Source organism: Saccopteryx leptura, chromosome 6, assembly GCF_036850995.1.
Source record: "Saccopteryx leptura isolate mSacLep1 chromosome 6, mSacLep1_pri_phased_curated, whole genome shotgun sequence".
Lineage (NCBI taxonomy): Eukaryota > Metazoa > Chordata > Mammalia > Chiroptera > Emballonuridae > Saccopteryx > Saccopteryx leptura.
The window spans coordinates 68,465,357-68,480,496 of NC_089508.1; the positions used below are offsets into that span (position 1 = coordinate 68,465,357).

The window sequence follows — 15,140 nt, forward strand, 5'->3', positions numbered from 1 at the left end:
GCAAATCAAAACTACAATGAGATACCATCTCACACCTGTTAGATTAGCTATTATCAACAAAACAGGTAATAGCAAATGTTGGAGAGGCAGCGGAGAAAAAGGAAGCCTCATTCACTGTTGGTGGGAATGTAAAGTAGTACAACCATTATGGAAGAAAGTATGGTGGTTCCTCAAAAAACTGAAAATAGAACTACCTTATGACCCAGCAATCCCTCTACTGGGTATATACCCCCAAAACTCAGAAACATTGATACGTAAAGACGCATGCAGCCCTATGTTCATTGCAGCATTGTTCACAGTGGCCAAGACATGGAAACAACCAAAAAGCCCTTCAATAGAAGACTGGATAAAGAAGATGTGGCACATATACACTATGGAATACTACTCAGCCATAAGAAATGATGACATCGGATCATTTACAACAGGGGTCCCCAAACTACGGCCCGCGGGCCACATGCGGCCCCCTGAGGCCATTTATCTGGCCCCCGCCACACTTCTGGAAGGGCACCTCTTTCACTGGTGGTCAGTGAGAGGAGCATAGTTCCCATTGAAATTTTGGTCAGTTTGTTGATTTAAATTTACTTGTTCTTTATTTTAAATATTGTATTTGTTCCCGTTTTGTTTTTTTACTTTAAAATAAGATATGTGCAGTGTGCATAGGAATTTGTTCATAGTTTTTTTTATAGTCCGGCCCTCCAACGGTCTGAGGGACAGTGAACTGGCTCCCTGTGTAAAAAGTTTGGGGACCCCTGATTTACAATAACACGGTGGGATCTTGATAACATTATACGAAGTGAAATAAGTAAATCAGAAAAAACCAAGAACTGCATTATTCCATACGTAGGTGGGACATAAAAACGAGACTAAGAGACATTGAGAAGAGTGTGGTGGTTACGAGGGGGGAAGGCAGAGGGGAAGGGGAGGGGTAGGGGCACAAAGAAAATTAGATAGAAGGTGACGGAGGACAATCTGACTTTGGGTGATGGGTATGCAACATAATTGATCGACAAGATAACCTGGACATGTTTTCTTTGAACATATGTACCCTGATTTATTGATGTCACCCTAGTAAAATTAATTAAAAAAAAGAGCAAAAATAAAAAAGAGAGATAGACTCATGGACACAGACAACAGTGTGGTGATTGCCAAAGGGGGTTTGGGGGTAGAGGAGAGTACTGTATATGAATGATAAATGTTGATGGACAAAGACTTCAGTTGGGGAGGTGAACACACAATATGAAGTACAGAAATGTGTTGTAGAATTGGGCACTTGAAATCTGTTTAATTATATTAACCAATGTCACCCCAATAACTTCAATTTAAAAATAAATAAATAGAAATAATTTTTTAAAGATTAAAAAAATAACCCAAAAAACTCCATAAGGGCTATTGGTAATCAACTGCAGCTGGATGTCAGTGAAAATGATGTCATAGAGCTACTTGACTTTCAAGGCAAAGAACTAACCAATGAAGTCCTTATGGAACTAGAGCAGTGATGAAAGCATTTAGGGAAGAAAATAAGGACCTAGAAACTCCAGAAACAAAAAAGTTTTCCACATAAGAGTTAGCTGATGCTTTTTGTCTCAGTGAAGCAGGAATGGCAAACTTTGAGGAGCAAGATCCTGATACAGAGAGGTCCATCAAAGTTTAACATACAGTTACCAAAGGTCATTTATGATGAGAAAAAGAAAGCTCTGTACAAACCTTCCTGATGCCTACTTTAGGAAACCAACTCCAGCAGCAGAATCAAACCCTGACTCTCTAACACCTGTTCCATCTTCTCCAACAAGTCCATCATCTTCTGCATCATCCAAGATTGTTTAAGGTTGTATTTGAAATGTTTAAGTATTTATATTCATAGAAAGGTAAAAATGAATACTATGTTAAGACAAACATCTGTCTAACCTGTTCTAATTTACATACAAATTCATCTTAAGAACAAACGTACAGTCTATGTTGTTCGTAACCAAGGGACTGCCTGTAGTTGCAACAAAGACAGTGTGGCCCACAAAGGTTAAAATATTTATTACCAGGCCATTTATTTATTTATTTATTTATTTGAGACAGAGAAGAAAGAGAGGAGAGAGAGAGAGAGTGTGTTGGGCAGATAAAATATATTATGCTCACTTTGTTAAAGATGGCGCTGTCCATGTGGAAGCCTGTCACCCACGTGATTGCTTGGGATGAGCGTGATTATGTTAATATGTGCTGGGGGAGGGCTTTCGTGCCAAAAGGTTGTAAAAGGAAGAGAGATCACGTTGTTTGGGAGAAGAGTGATTACGTTCTAGGAGGAGCCCATACTAGAGGAAAGCAGAGAAAGGCCACGTAGAGGAGGCCAGGAGAAGCAGCCAAGATGGCAGAGTGCTGAAGGAGAAGCCAGTTTGTGCAGAGAGAAGGAGATGGGGAACAGAGGTGAGTAAGGCTGGTGAGGTAGAAACTTTGATTTTAGGAAACTCGGATAAGTCAGTAGCTTTGTGAGCACTGAATAATCAGCAATTCTGGTTAATCAGTAGGCGGGGTAGATATCTCAAAAGTGAGCTACTTCCCTTGCCCTTTTGTCTGCTCTAAAGAAGTTCCTCTTCCTGACTACCTCATTCTCATCCCCACTTCTGTTTGTGTGTACAGTATTAATAAATACCCGTGAGGACTGGGGGTCATGACCATTCTCATGAAACCTGCATAGGGGATTGTGAGGCGGTCTCCCCTCGGTCCCTCGGTGCACGCCTTCTGGTCTCTGAGTAGTTCCTGTCTCCACAACACTATACAAACTGCAACTTTTAAAGCCGCCAATCCAGATATCCCCATCCTAAATGGCTGAGTCCCAATCTGCCCTTGCGCAGGTTCTCACTTCGGTTCAGTGACCTTATTTTGCTAAATGTTGAACCTTTTTTGGAGTGTGGCAACTTCCATCTTCAAGTCCAGCGTCCGGTCCGCAGCGTCCTCTGTCCTCGTGTGGCGGGCGGGCGGCCGCAGCCCCTCTGGATACTGCTGAGGAGGCCCCGGGCTTTCCCACGCAGCTTCCTGTTAGCAACTGATTGCTCTCAGCTTTTCCCTATGTTTTTCCACAGGGTCAATCAAGCTTAGCCGTAACTACCTGATTTCACTATGCTCTTGGTCCCTGTCTCCACAGTTCTCAAACATCTGATGTATGATATATAGCATTAGTGAATGTATACACCACTGCAGATTATTCCCAGTATAGATTTAACAGTTGGACCACCTCGTTGTGATCAATCTACCACCAGTGATGGGGTCCTCATTGCAAACAGGGTGGTGAATGATCCGACTACAAAACCCCGTATCAGCGTCTTCTCTCTGGGTTGCCTAATTTATCAAATATAAATACAGGACTCTCAGTTAAAACTGGATTTCTTTAAACAAACAAACAAAAAAAACAACTAGATTTCTTTTTTTTTATTAAAAAAATTTATTTATTTATTCATTTTAGAGATGAGAGAGAAAGAGAGAGAGACAGAAGGGGGAGGAGCCGGAAGCATCAACTCCCATATGTGTCTTGACCAGGCAAGCCCAGGGTTTCGAACCAGTGACCTCAGCATTTCCAGGTCGACGCTTTATCCCACTGCACCACCACAGGTCAGAGCTAAAACTGGATTTTAAATAAGTAATTTTTTATTAAGAATATATTTCATGCCATATCTGGGACATATACTAAAAAAAAAATTACTATTGTTGTTCTTCATCTAAAATGAAAATTTAGCTGGGCAACCCCACAACAGGTTGGGTTCCCCAGGAAGCAAATTCTGAGATGCTTTAGCCAGCAGGGTGTCATTAAAGAGTGTTCGTAGTTCAACACCTGTGGAAAGGAGGAGAGAGGCAGGGAGGGCAGAAGGAAAATCAGGCTGCTGTGCAGGCCTGGTGGCACCCCTGGCCGGACCACGGGGAGCTCTGGCACTGAAATGCTCCTTTAGAGCAGTCCCAAGATGAACTGAGCTGTCCAAGCCTTGTATTCATACACAGAGCAGTCACTGGATGAGGGATGTGTCCTAGGTGAAGTGGATCTCTGCCCCGAGCACTTCCCGCAGGGGCCAACAGCTGACGGCTATATCCTGACAGCACTCCCAGCAGCCAGGCAGAAGGGCTTCCTGATATGAACCCCAGGCAGTAGCGAGGGTATCACAGCATTCACTACCATTGTGGAGAAGATTAAGACATCGAGTAGAGCCTGACCAGGAGGTGGCGCAGTGGATAGAGTGTCAGACTGGGATGCCGAAGACCCAGGTTCAAGACCCCGAGCTCGCCAGCTTGAGCGCGAGCTCATCTGGCTTGAGCAAAAAAAAAAAAAAAAAAAGCTCACCAGCTTGGACCCAAGGTCACTGCCTCGAGCAAGGGGTTACTCGGTCTGCTGAAGACCCGTGGTCAAGGCACATATGAGAAAGCAATCAATGAACAACTAAGGTGTTGCAATGAAAAAATGATGATTGATGCTTCTCATCTCTCTCTGTCCCTATCTATCCCTCTCTCTGTCCCTGTAAAAAAAAAAAAAAGACATCGAGTAGACAGAACAGATGATATTTAAGAACTTTTCCACTTGAGTGTCTATGATTAAGTGAAATGATGTGTACAAATTGAAGATGCCTGAGAGAGACATGGCATGCAGACAGATGGTAAGCCCCAAGTAGCAGCTACTTTGATGGCTCTAGAGCTTTGGGCCTGGACGGGTCATTCAGTGGGGGTGGTAGCTTCCAGAATAGCACGTGGTGCTGGACTTCGGCAGGTGTGTCTGCCTCCCAGAAGGTGATGACTGACAGCATTGTTAACAACTTCTTTGTGGAGTGTGTTCTTTGCCTGGTTAGGCTGGGTTTGGCTTGTTCCTCTAGATTCAGCTTTGAAAAGAGGAATGCGTTTAAAAAATATTCAGGCCTGACCTGTGGTGGCGCAGTGGATAAAGCGTCGACCTGGAAATGCTGAGGTCGCCGGTTCGAAACCCTGGGCTTGCCTGGTCAAGGCACATATGGGAGTTGATGCTTCTAGCTCCTCCCCACCTTCTCTCTCTGTCTCTCTCTCCTCTCTCTCTCCTTCTCTGTCTCTCTCTCTCTCCCTTTCTCTCTCCTCTCTAAAATGAATAAATAAAATAAAAAAAAATTCAAAGTTAATTATTTTCACTTCTTCATTACAAGGACCAGATCTTTATTTGGAAGTAGAAGAGGGAGAAGGAAAACACGATCATAAAGTCAGGATACAGTGTCTCCTGCTGACACATGCTGGTGCCTAAGCTGCCTCGTAGAGGGAGTTATTGCCTCTGGCTTCACTTGCTTAGACTTTAAAATGGGAAGGTTGGATGGGGTGTTCTGTAAACATCCCATCTAGTTGACCTGTTATAATCTTGTGATTATGTATTGTGGTCTCTTGGCAAATGAGTTTGGGACATTGACCATGCCAGATTGCTAGATACAAGAACCCAGCAATTAAAAAAAAAAATTTTTTTTTAAATTTTAGAAGTAGTTTAACCATAATTTCTTAAGTATCTCAGTTTTTGAGACTGATCATAGCAGATTGCTTGGAGGGAAAGTAGTGATGCAGATTAATCTCATTCCTATATTAAATCTTAGAGTAAATGACTGTAAGATTAGATAGCTTAACATCACAAGCAAAGCAATTAAAGGGGAAAGACTAGCCCTGGCCAGTTGGCTCAGCGGTAGAGTGTCAGCATGGTGTGTGGAAGTCTTGGGTTTGATTCCTGGCCAGGGCACACAGGAGAAGCGCCCATCTGCTTCTCCACCCTTCCCCCTCTCCTTCCTCTCTGTCTCTCTCTTCCCCTCCCGCAGCCAAGGCTCCATTGGAGCAAAGTTGGCCTGGGCGCTGAGGATGGCTGTGTGGCCTCAGGTGCTAGAATGGCTCCGGCCGCAGCATGCTAGAATGGCTTTGGCCACAGCGGAGCAATGCCCCAGATGGGCCGAGCATTGCCCCCTGGTGGGCATGCCAGGTGGATCCTGATTGGGCGCAAGCGGGAGTCTGTCTGACCGCCTCCCTTGCCGCTTCTAACTTTGGAAAAATACAAAAATAAAAGGGGGGGGGGAGACTTTAACTTTCTTAGTGGACTTTTCTCTCTCTCTCTCTTTTTTTTTTTTTTTTTTTTTAATGACAAAAGTCAGCAGTACATGGCTGATGGCTGGGTTACCACTGACAGAGACCCTTCTAGAGAAAGTTATAAAGAAGCTCTATAGCCTGACCAGGTGGTAGCACAGTGGATAGAGCATTGGACTGGGATGTGGAGGACCCAGGTTCGAGACCCCAAGGTCACCAGCTTGAGCACGGACTCATCTGGTTTGAGCAAAAAAAAAAAAAAAAAAAGCTCACCAGCTTAGACCCAGGTTGCTGGCTAGAGCAAGGGGTTACTCGGTCTGCTGAAGTCCCGCGATCAAGGCACATATGAGAAAGCAATCAATGAACAACAACTAAGGTGTTACAACGAAAAACTGATGATGATTCTTCTCATCTCTCTCTGTTCCTGTCTATCCCTCTTTCTGACTCTCCCTCTCTGTCCCAGTAAAAAACAAAAAAACAAAACAAAAAAACAAAAAAAGAGAGAAGAAGCTCTATAGGCCAAAGCAGTATGTTCTTGAACTCTGTTTTTTGCCCTTGTTTTTTGGTGGTGTGAAGTGTTAACTACTTAATCAAACAGACCAGCAGATAGAAATTGATGCTGTGTCCCTGGCCAGCCCTGAATAAAGCCTTAGAAACAGCAGGGTCACCCTGGTTTCCTATGGGAATGAGCTATAAAAGTAAGAACTATAATGTATCAAGAGTACATCATTTTCAGAGCATTTCTTATTTCACAAAGAAAAATCAAAGAAGCTTAAGTAATATTATTATCCAAATTTTACACAAAAGAACAGAGGTTCTGATGGATCAAGAGACTTGCCCAAATTAATACAAATCTAGTTTTTAAAATCTGTTTATTTTAGCCCCAAATGTTATGTCCATTTCAGTTGCCTTGCCCATGCCAATAAATTAGCTAATCTTCATTGCACTTATGTTTGTGTATATCTAGTTCTGGGTACTAGTTTTACATTTTTCATGTTTTTCTAGAGAGAAAACATAGTCCATATCAGTGAGTTTTTAGTATTCAGAAGGAGCTAGCAAATGGCAGAAGCTTCAACGGAGGTGTACCCAATATAATTCTACCACAATATATTTTTTTTCTTTTGAATGTTGTGTGTAAATTAGCAGTTAAAAATAACAGTAGAGGCCCTGGCCGGTTGGCTCAGTGGTAGAGCATCAGCCTGGCGTGCAGAAGTCCTGGGTTCGATTCCCGGCCAGGGCACACAGGAGAAGTGCCCATCTGCTTCTCCACCCCTCCCCCTCTCCTTCCTCTCTGTCTCTCTCTCCCCCTCCCGCAGCGGAGGCTCCATTGGAGCAAAGATGGCCCAGGCGCTGGGGATGGCTCCTTGGCCTCTGCCCCAGGCACTAGAGTGGCTCTGGTCGTGACAGAGCAACGCCCTGGAGGGGCAGAGCATCGCCCCCTGGTGGGCAGAGCGTCGCCCCATGGTGGGCGTGCCGGGTGGATCCCGGTCGGGCGCATGCTGGAGTCTGTCTGACTGTCTCTCCCCGTTTACAGCTTCAGAAAAATACAAAAAAAAAAAATAATAATAATAACAGTACAGTTTCAACATGTGATTGTGTTCAGCAATGATTATTTTATTGACTAATTACATTAAAGTTAAATAAATTGCAACAACAACAAAAAGGAGGCATTCACCTGTACTTATTGTTCAGAAATGTTCAGAATCTGTGGTTACAGACGGGAAATTATGGCTTTTAAGGATGTGATACACACAGTCACAGCAACTGGGTGAAAACAAAAAAGCCCTATCACACCCTTCTCCTTTCGGTGGTTTGACATCCAACAGCCACGGTCAAGATGTACTCTGCTGTCGGAAGCTGGAAAGGTCACCTGGCTTTTCAAGAATTGCAGTGTCTTATTTCACCTTTCACCTTGCGACCTTGAGGGGAATAAGACTGTCAAAATGCCTAAGATCAGAACTCCTCATTTTAACACTTTCACCCAGAACTCTTTCTCTGTCAGAACACCTGTACTCAGTGACACAATGAGACCATAACCACCTGCATGACCTCAGCAGGACATGGTTGTTATCAGTTCAAAGACAATGCTTTGAAATAGGGTCTAACCTATCTTTGAGGTTGGGATGGGAGGTTTTATTTACTTTCTAGTGGGAAGCTATCTGCTTTAAAGAATTAGAGAATTATCTGGTTTAAGTCTGACATCAGAAGTGCAGATATTGGGAAAGTGTTTGATGGTGGAAACTGCTAAAATGATTATCTTAAAAACATTTGGTTTTATGTTCTATTTTAGCCGTGAGCCCAAACTTTTTTTTCCCTTTAATCAAGTATTACTTGCAGAAAAGAATGGGTAAAAATCTTAATTATTTTCACTCTGTAAAGACAAACTTTCAACCATATAAAATTACCCACTAGGCCTTGATAAAACTCAGTTGTCTTTATATTAGTCTGCCATAGCAAAAACAAAACAAAACAAAACAAAAAACACAACCCAGTATAAGCTCTAGTAGTGAGTATATAATTCCTGCCCACAGTTAAGGGAACCGTGACAGCTCAGATATCAAGCAAGACAGACAGGGGTTTCTAAAACTTTTTCATATAAGGAATATGGGCCAATTTATAACCAACCCCTTTGGTTGCTACCATACATACAATTAGTGTTGTATACATTACTATTACTAGTATGGCTATTCCTATGAAGTTATACTCATATCCAGGTCCCCTGTGTCCAGAAACAGCAACACTATATTTAAACACTTTAAGAGAAGACTGGCATTCATTAGAGACATTGAATTTGAACATGAAACTCTGTTTTACTTTTTTTACAAAACATGAATCTGAAAAGAGTATTTTTTAAAAGCTGTGATGACATACTACACCCAATCTAATTAAAAAGTGGCGGTGGGGGGATTTAAATACCCTTATTTTGAGAACAAAAGAAATTCCCTCATAGCTGCCTAGGTATTTTCAGGAGTGGAGAGATTTAAATATTTAAATCTGCACATCCCCTAATCAGGGGTCCCCAAACTTTTTACACAGGGGGCCAGTTCACTGTCCCTCAGACCATTGGAGGGCTCCCACATACAGTGCTCCTCTCACTGACCACCAATGAGAGAGTTGCCCCTTCTGGAAGTGCGGCAGGAGCTGGATAAATGGCCTTAGGGGGCCAAATTGTGGCCTGTGGGCCGTAGTTTGGGGACGCCTGCTAAGTTTTAAAATGCATCTTTTAATAAGGTCCAAACCAGGACTCGGAGTCAGCAGGAATGGATTTGGCCCCAGTGAAAAAGCTGCAGAAGCTTTCCCGCAACACACCTGTATTTAGTGAGGGCAAACTGGTGAGAACTCTGTGTAAGGTTTCCCCCAGGTCCTCCTCCTGGCTGCAGGACCCTAGTACCTTTCTAGGTCCCTCTCTGCTCTCAGTGGCCCTGCCTGGCTGAGCAATGTTTGAAGAACTGAGTTGGCAGAAAATATACATATTTAATAGTGTTTAGGAGCAAGTTAAACTGGATTTCTTCTGGCTTTCAAGGAGACCAGATCACATCCTTTAAAACTACATTAGAGAAAGAATCGTTCACTAACTGCTTTTTTTTTGGAAGGCCACTTGATTGTATGCTGTTCTCACCCTTTTCCTCTGTCAAAAACTCAAACCATGTACATGACCACTTTTTGGTCTGACACAAAACAAAACACAGCAGACAGGCCCTGATGAGTGGGCCCGTCCAAGGATCAGGCTCACTTTATATCATAGATCAAGGGTGGGTAAGCTTCCGCTGCAAAGGGCCAGAGAGTCAAAGTTTTAGGTTTTGTAGGCCACCCTTCAACTTTCTTGCAACTCTACCATTACAGAGCAAAACAAGCCACAGACTAGAAAACATACCCAAATTTGTGTAACTGTGTTCCAATAAAACTTTATTTACAAAAACAGTTGAGGACCCTAGTGTGCCCACCCCTGACTTTAAGTTAAACACAAATGGTGCCTGTCTTCTGAAAACTGCAAAGTGCTTCCCACAGTTCCAGCTGGCTCATGCCCACTCACACAATATTGAATACTCCGACAGCGGCTCCACAGCTGTGATGGGAGAGGCCAGTGGGACCTGAGGATTCAGTATATGACCCACGGCTGCAAGTCAGCATGACCCTAAGCTGACAGAAACCTGGAAGGGCCTGTTTCCGTCTGATCAGAAAACCTGGGCATGGAGCTGTTGCTGGCTTTTGCTAATCTTGGATCGGCAATCTGAGGATAACGGCCACTCGGGTGTCGTGGAGGCAAATGCAGATGCAGAAGAAGGTAGTAAGTTATGGAGAATAAGGAATCTCAGCAGCCTTAAAGGGTCAGTGCAGCTTTCTGAGACACCAAATGTAAGTCAGCACTAAGGACTTCCTTGTTTAAGCAATTCGGCTAGTCAGCTCAGAGGTAAATTTGCTCAGCGCATGGCTAAAAACAAAACAAAACAAATCAAAAACCTCCAAATACATGAAAGTTGTAAGAGCAGCAACAGCCAAGAATCACAGCATTCACTACAGGTAGGGAAAATCCTACCCATCATCTTAGCCAGCTCTTTCATATTATCCATGGGGGGAAATGGCCTGAATTGGGAGAGGTACCTTCCCCAGCTAATCTGTGGGGGGATCACCAAATCTCAGCCATTTGGACTTCCAATCTGCTATTTTCCTCTAAAGAATTTGAATTTAAAGGGCATTTACCAGAGGGCATATAAACACTCATGTCATGAAATAACAGCCAAGGACCTGCCTACCCTTAAAGACTGATTTCTGTTTGGATATATATGGTAGCAGAGAACATCTGAGGTTTACAGAGGCGAGCAGAATGCATTCCATCACTGGTGTAGTGTAGCTGATAAAAACCGCACAGGGTAAAGCATTAAATGGCCGTCTTCCCAAGAATATAAGTGCTCGTCTCTCATGTTGTATGATAACATGGCAAGAACAGACTGAGTAGTTCTTAAATCAAAGCTGGCGTTGATCTGTTTCCCTCCTAACAAATCAAAGGCAAATGTTATCCTCATATCTTTGGTGTCTGTGACGTAGAGGATCCCTCGCGCGATGAAGGCGTTGCCGGCCTTGGACTTGGGGTACGTGGTGTTGATGTTCTGCACCACAGTGAAGGCTCTCTCATCCAGCTGTGCTACAAGAATGCTGGAGCCATCCACACTGGAAGCATAGATAATCCAAAGGCCCTTTTCATCTACTGCTAAATTGAAGTAAGTCTTGGAATTGGCAAAGAGGTATTTTCGATCAAAATACAAGGCATTTTCAAGCTTCAGAGTCTGGGATGTTCCTTTGCCAAATTCATATCTGAAACATGTAAAAATGTAGGCATGAGTCACCATTTTTGCAGACAAGAGTGTTTTGGTTTTTTTTCCAGAGACAGAGAGAGAGTCAGAGAGAGGGATAGATAGGGACAGACAGACAGGAATGCAGAGAGATGAGAAGCATCAATCATCAGTTTTTTATTGCGACACCTTAGTTGTTCATTGATGCTTTCTCATATGTGCCTTGACTGTGGGCCTTCAGCAGACCGAGTAACCCCTTGCTCGAGCCAGCGACCTTGGGTTCAAGCTGGTGAGCTTTTTTTCTTTTCTTTGCTCAAGCCAGATGAGCCCACGCTCAAGCTGGCAACCTCAGGATCTCGAACCTCGGTCCTCCGCCTCCCAGTCTGACACTCTATCCACTGAGCCACCGCCTGGTCAGAGACAAGGGTGGCTTTTTATGCTCCTCTATTAAACTGGGGGAGGGGCTGCGATTCTGCAATTCTAGTCAAGTTCCCAGGTCATGTCCGTTGTGCTGGGCCATCCTGACGCTATGAGCAGTAGGGGTGTAAAGGACAGTGACTACATCTAAGTGACCACCTACTAGCTATGTGATCTCAGGAAAATTCCTTCACCTCAATAACCCTCAAGTGTTTGCCGACCTCCTGCACTGCCCTGTCAAAGATTCCTAGAGCTACAGGAGCCACAAAAGACGATCTAGCCCAGTCCTTCCTTGTTACAAATGAGAAAAAGAAGTGACTGGCTCAGGAATACAAGTAACTGGCAAAGCCAGAGTTTGAATGTAGGATTTCTAGCTCCAAGTTTCGGGGTTCTTCTTGCACTCCATGATGGAATTTTAAGTAAAGTATTTCACAGCCATCTAAGAAGAAAGTCACCAGCTGGAAGAGACATAGCAGTCAGGCTGTGAAATCGTGTCTGGTGCGTGACTGGGTAAGTGAAGCCACACACGGAATCCCATGTCCTTGGCTCCTAGGGGCTGACTATTTGATCGACTCCAAATCTAGACCGTATCATAAAGTGAGTTTATGATTCAAAAGGCACCTGGCTCCAGGAATGAAAATTCAGACATTAGAAGAGAAAAAACACTAGAGGGCACCGTTGAGCAGCAGAAATGTGCAGTGTGTGGATTGTGTGGATCTGGGGGGATGTGCACTGGAGCGTAACAAATGTGAAGCAAATTAGAAAATCCTACAGTGAGTTTGAAAAGAAACCAGAGAACAGGGGGCTTGAGAAGGCCCTGCCGACCCCTCTCAGCTCACGTGGCCCTCCCTCCTCCGAACACCTGGAATTCAGGACTGCCATTGGCCCCTGTCTGGTACTATACTGGCAGGGATTTAGGGGTGTGACAGCTTCCTGCCAGGGGGCGCTCTGGGCTCTGGCTGCTTCCTTTCTCAGCAGATGAGAGACCCGCACCCCTCATCACTGCAGGTCTCCTTCTCTCTCGCTCCCACCTTCCCCTTAGTGTCAGACCAGCAATAGAGACAGACCCCAGGCAGGCGCTGGCACATGGGGCTCACTCATCGTGCCCTGTGGTTCATTCAGTCAGCAAACCCTGACTGAACTCTGTGTGCCAGGCCCTGGGGACATAAAGTAATAGAAACACAGCTTGTGGATGACTGACAGCTTGTGGATGACTGACGCGCCACAGCAGGTAACTGATGCACCCGTGACTCACCTCACTATGGTGTTGGAGCCTCCTTTGTGGTAGTAGAGAGAGTTGTTGTAAACAGCGTGCCCACAGCCGTGGAAATAATATGGGAGATGGATGAGCAAGTAGCTGCCGTTCAGCAGGGAGGGCTGGTCTTTGAACTCCTTCACCCTGATGCCTGCCGGAGGGAAGCCAGGAAAGGTTGTTACCGGCCCTCTGGTCGGGGAGGGAGAGTGAAGGGAGGGACGTTGGAGCGAGATGACCTTGCCCAGTTTGAAGAGTCTCAGACTCCCAAACCCTAAGTCCAGTTCTCTTCTGTGGATTCTGATTTGTCTTTTGAATGCAGCAGCCACAGAGCCAGCTTTGTACCTCCCTCACCCCCTGCCTCAACCCCACTCGAGATTGTTTATAAGATCTTCTATCAGACTGACATAGGCCTGGAGCGGGAATAGCAAATACCTGGCGGTTGCTCAGTGCCCGCCTGCCTCCTCCTGCCCTCCACAGCACCTGACGCTAATTCACATTATCCCGTTTCCTTTGGGGCCACAGAGTGCCCTCAGCTGGTGATCTGGGCAGGCACTATCAGCTGAACCGGTGCCTTGATGAAACAAAGCAGCATGTCTTAGCTATTGCTCTGACCAGTGAGAATGGCCAGAGCCCTTCAGGAATGAGGCCACTGCTACCACGATCAGCAACTCCTCACCACATCCCTTTGGGGCAGCAGGACAAGGGTCATGCTCAGAGGCAGTGTTCCTGCCACATGCACTTCCCCTTCTCTCCTGGGCTCTCTCGCCCAGCAGATACCTGAGAACAATGACCAAAACGTACTCTCCTGGAGGGAGAGGAGGTGCCAACCTCAGAGACAGATGGAGAGTGCAAAAGACTCTCCCTGACATTGTACCCCATTATGTTTTGGGGATGTAGGAGGCCCTCAGTCACACGACTATGTTGTTTCCTTCTAGAACCTTTGCCTGAAATTGGATAAGCTACACTGGGGGTTCCCCGGTCATGTCCCTATGACCTCACAGCGAGGGTCGCCATCAGAGGGCTCAAGGGAGAAAAGCATCCCGTCCACTCATTTGTGCTGTCTAAAACAAAGAGTAACTGTTATACCAACAGCACACACAGAGAGTCGACTGAAGGCGGTCACAGAGGAAAGACACTCTGACAGCACAGACACAGAGCAGCTGCCAGTGACAGTACCTGAAAAATGTTCAGTGACCCAGATCCGTTCATCACTCTTGTTAGCAGACTCTCTTATCCAAGTCCCAAATGTCTCTCTGACTTGTAGTACTTGTGTTGCATTTCCAATGGACGTGATCATGGATTCTAGCAAAAGAAGAGGAAAAACAGCTACTCAGCTTCCAATGATGACTTTAAGGCATCCAAATTCTGAATGTCAAAGTAGGATGCTTTTTTTTCTATACCCGCCTGTGGGGAATGGTGTTCACTGATTTTGTCACCGGCTTTTCCAACCAAGGTGTCATCATTGGGGATAACACATGTCTCACCTAAAACAACGACAACGACAACGACAGTCAGAGCACATGCAGCTGGCACCGTGAGCTTTGTTAACCCTGCAGCTGGCGTTCCCCCCAGCTCACTCCGGACTAGGACTGTAAGGGGTGCTAGGCCCTTAAGCACCCCTTACAACAGGCCCACCAAGTTTTTGGATTTCTTGCTTTTAAGTCATACACTTCCAGATTTCCCCCCATATTCAGTGAGTTCCCAACAAGCTTTCCTTGACTGTAGTTGAGAAGATGGGACTATCCCCAGAGGGTGTCAGTAAAAAGGGAAAAGTGGCCGGGCCCAGCCCTCTGCAGCCTGAGGGAAGGAGAGGCAGGCACTCTCCTGGCCCCTGGGGGCAGGTGGTGCTACTCATCTCATTTGCAACTTTCTAGAAGAACTTTCACTTTCAGGGAAGCTTCTCGGGAGGTGTGAGGGAGCAGCCTGAGGAGTGGGGGACAAGGCCACAGCCAGGACCAGAGGGAGTGAGTTGGCTGCGGTAAGGGCCCTGGTCTGAGGCAGGCTGAGGCAAATCGGGCTTTCTGGGCGATGCCACGCCCTTTCTGATGGCTTCATGTCACCCCGTGGCTGCTGGTCAGAAAGCAGCACTCGGTGTCAGTAGGGAAGCGCACAGAACAATCCGGAGTGGTTTA

General features: G+C 45.3%; 1 protein-coding gene across 1 annotated transcript in view; it reads right to left on the bottom strand.

The window, feature by feature from the left end:
* Positions 1-7,698: 7,698 nt before the first annotated feature.
* GLDN (gliomedin) overlaps positions 7,699-15,140 on the bottom strand; it is a 72,678-nt gene continuing 65,236 nt past the window's right edge. Inside the window, exons 7-10 of the mRNA XM_066342857.1 lie at positions 14,409-14,492; positions 14,185-14,310; positions 13,009-13,159; positions 7,699-11,358 (exon numbers count right to left, since the gene is read on the bottom strand). Of these exons, the coding sequence (XP_066198954.1) occupies positions 10,881-11,358; positions 13,009-13,159; positions 14,185-14,310; positions 14,409-14,492 (839 nt within the window). The 3' untranslated portion in view covers positions 7,699-10,880. The remainder of the gene's footprint in view (positions 11,359-13,008; positions 13,160-14,184; positions 14,311-14,408; positions 14,493-15,140) is intronic.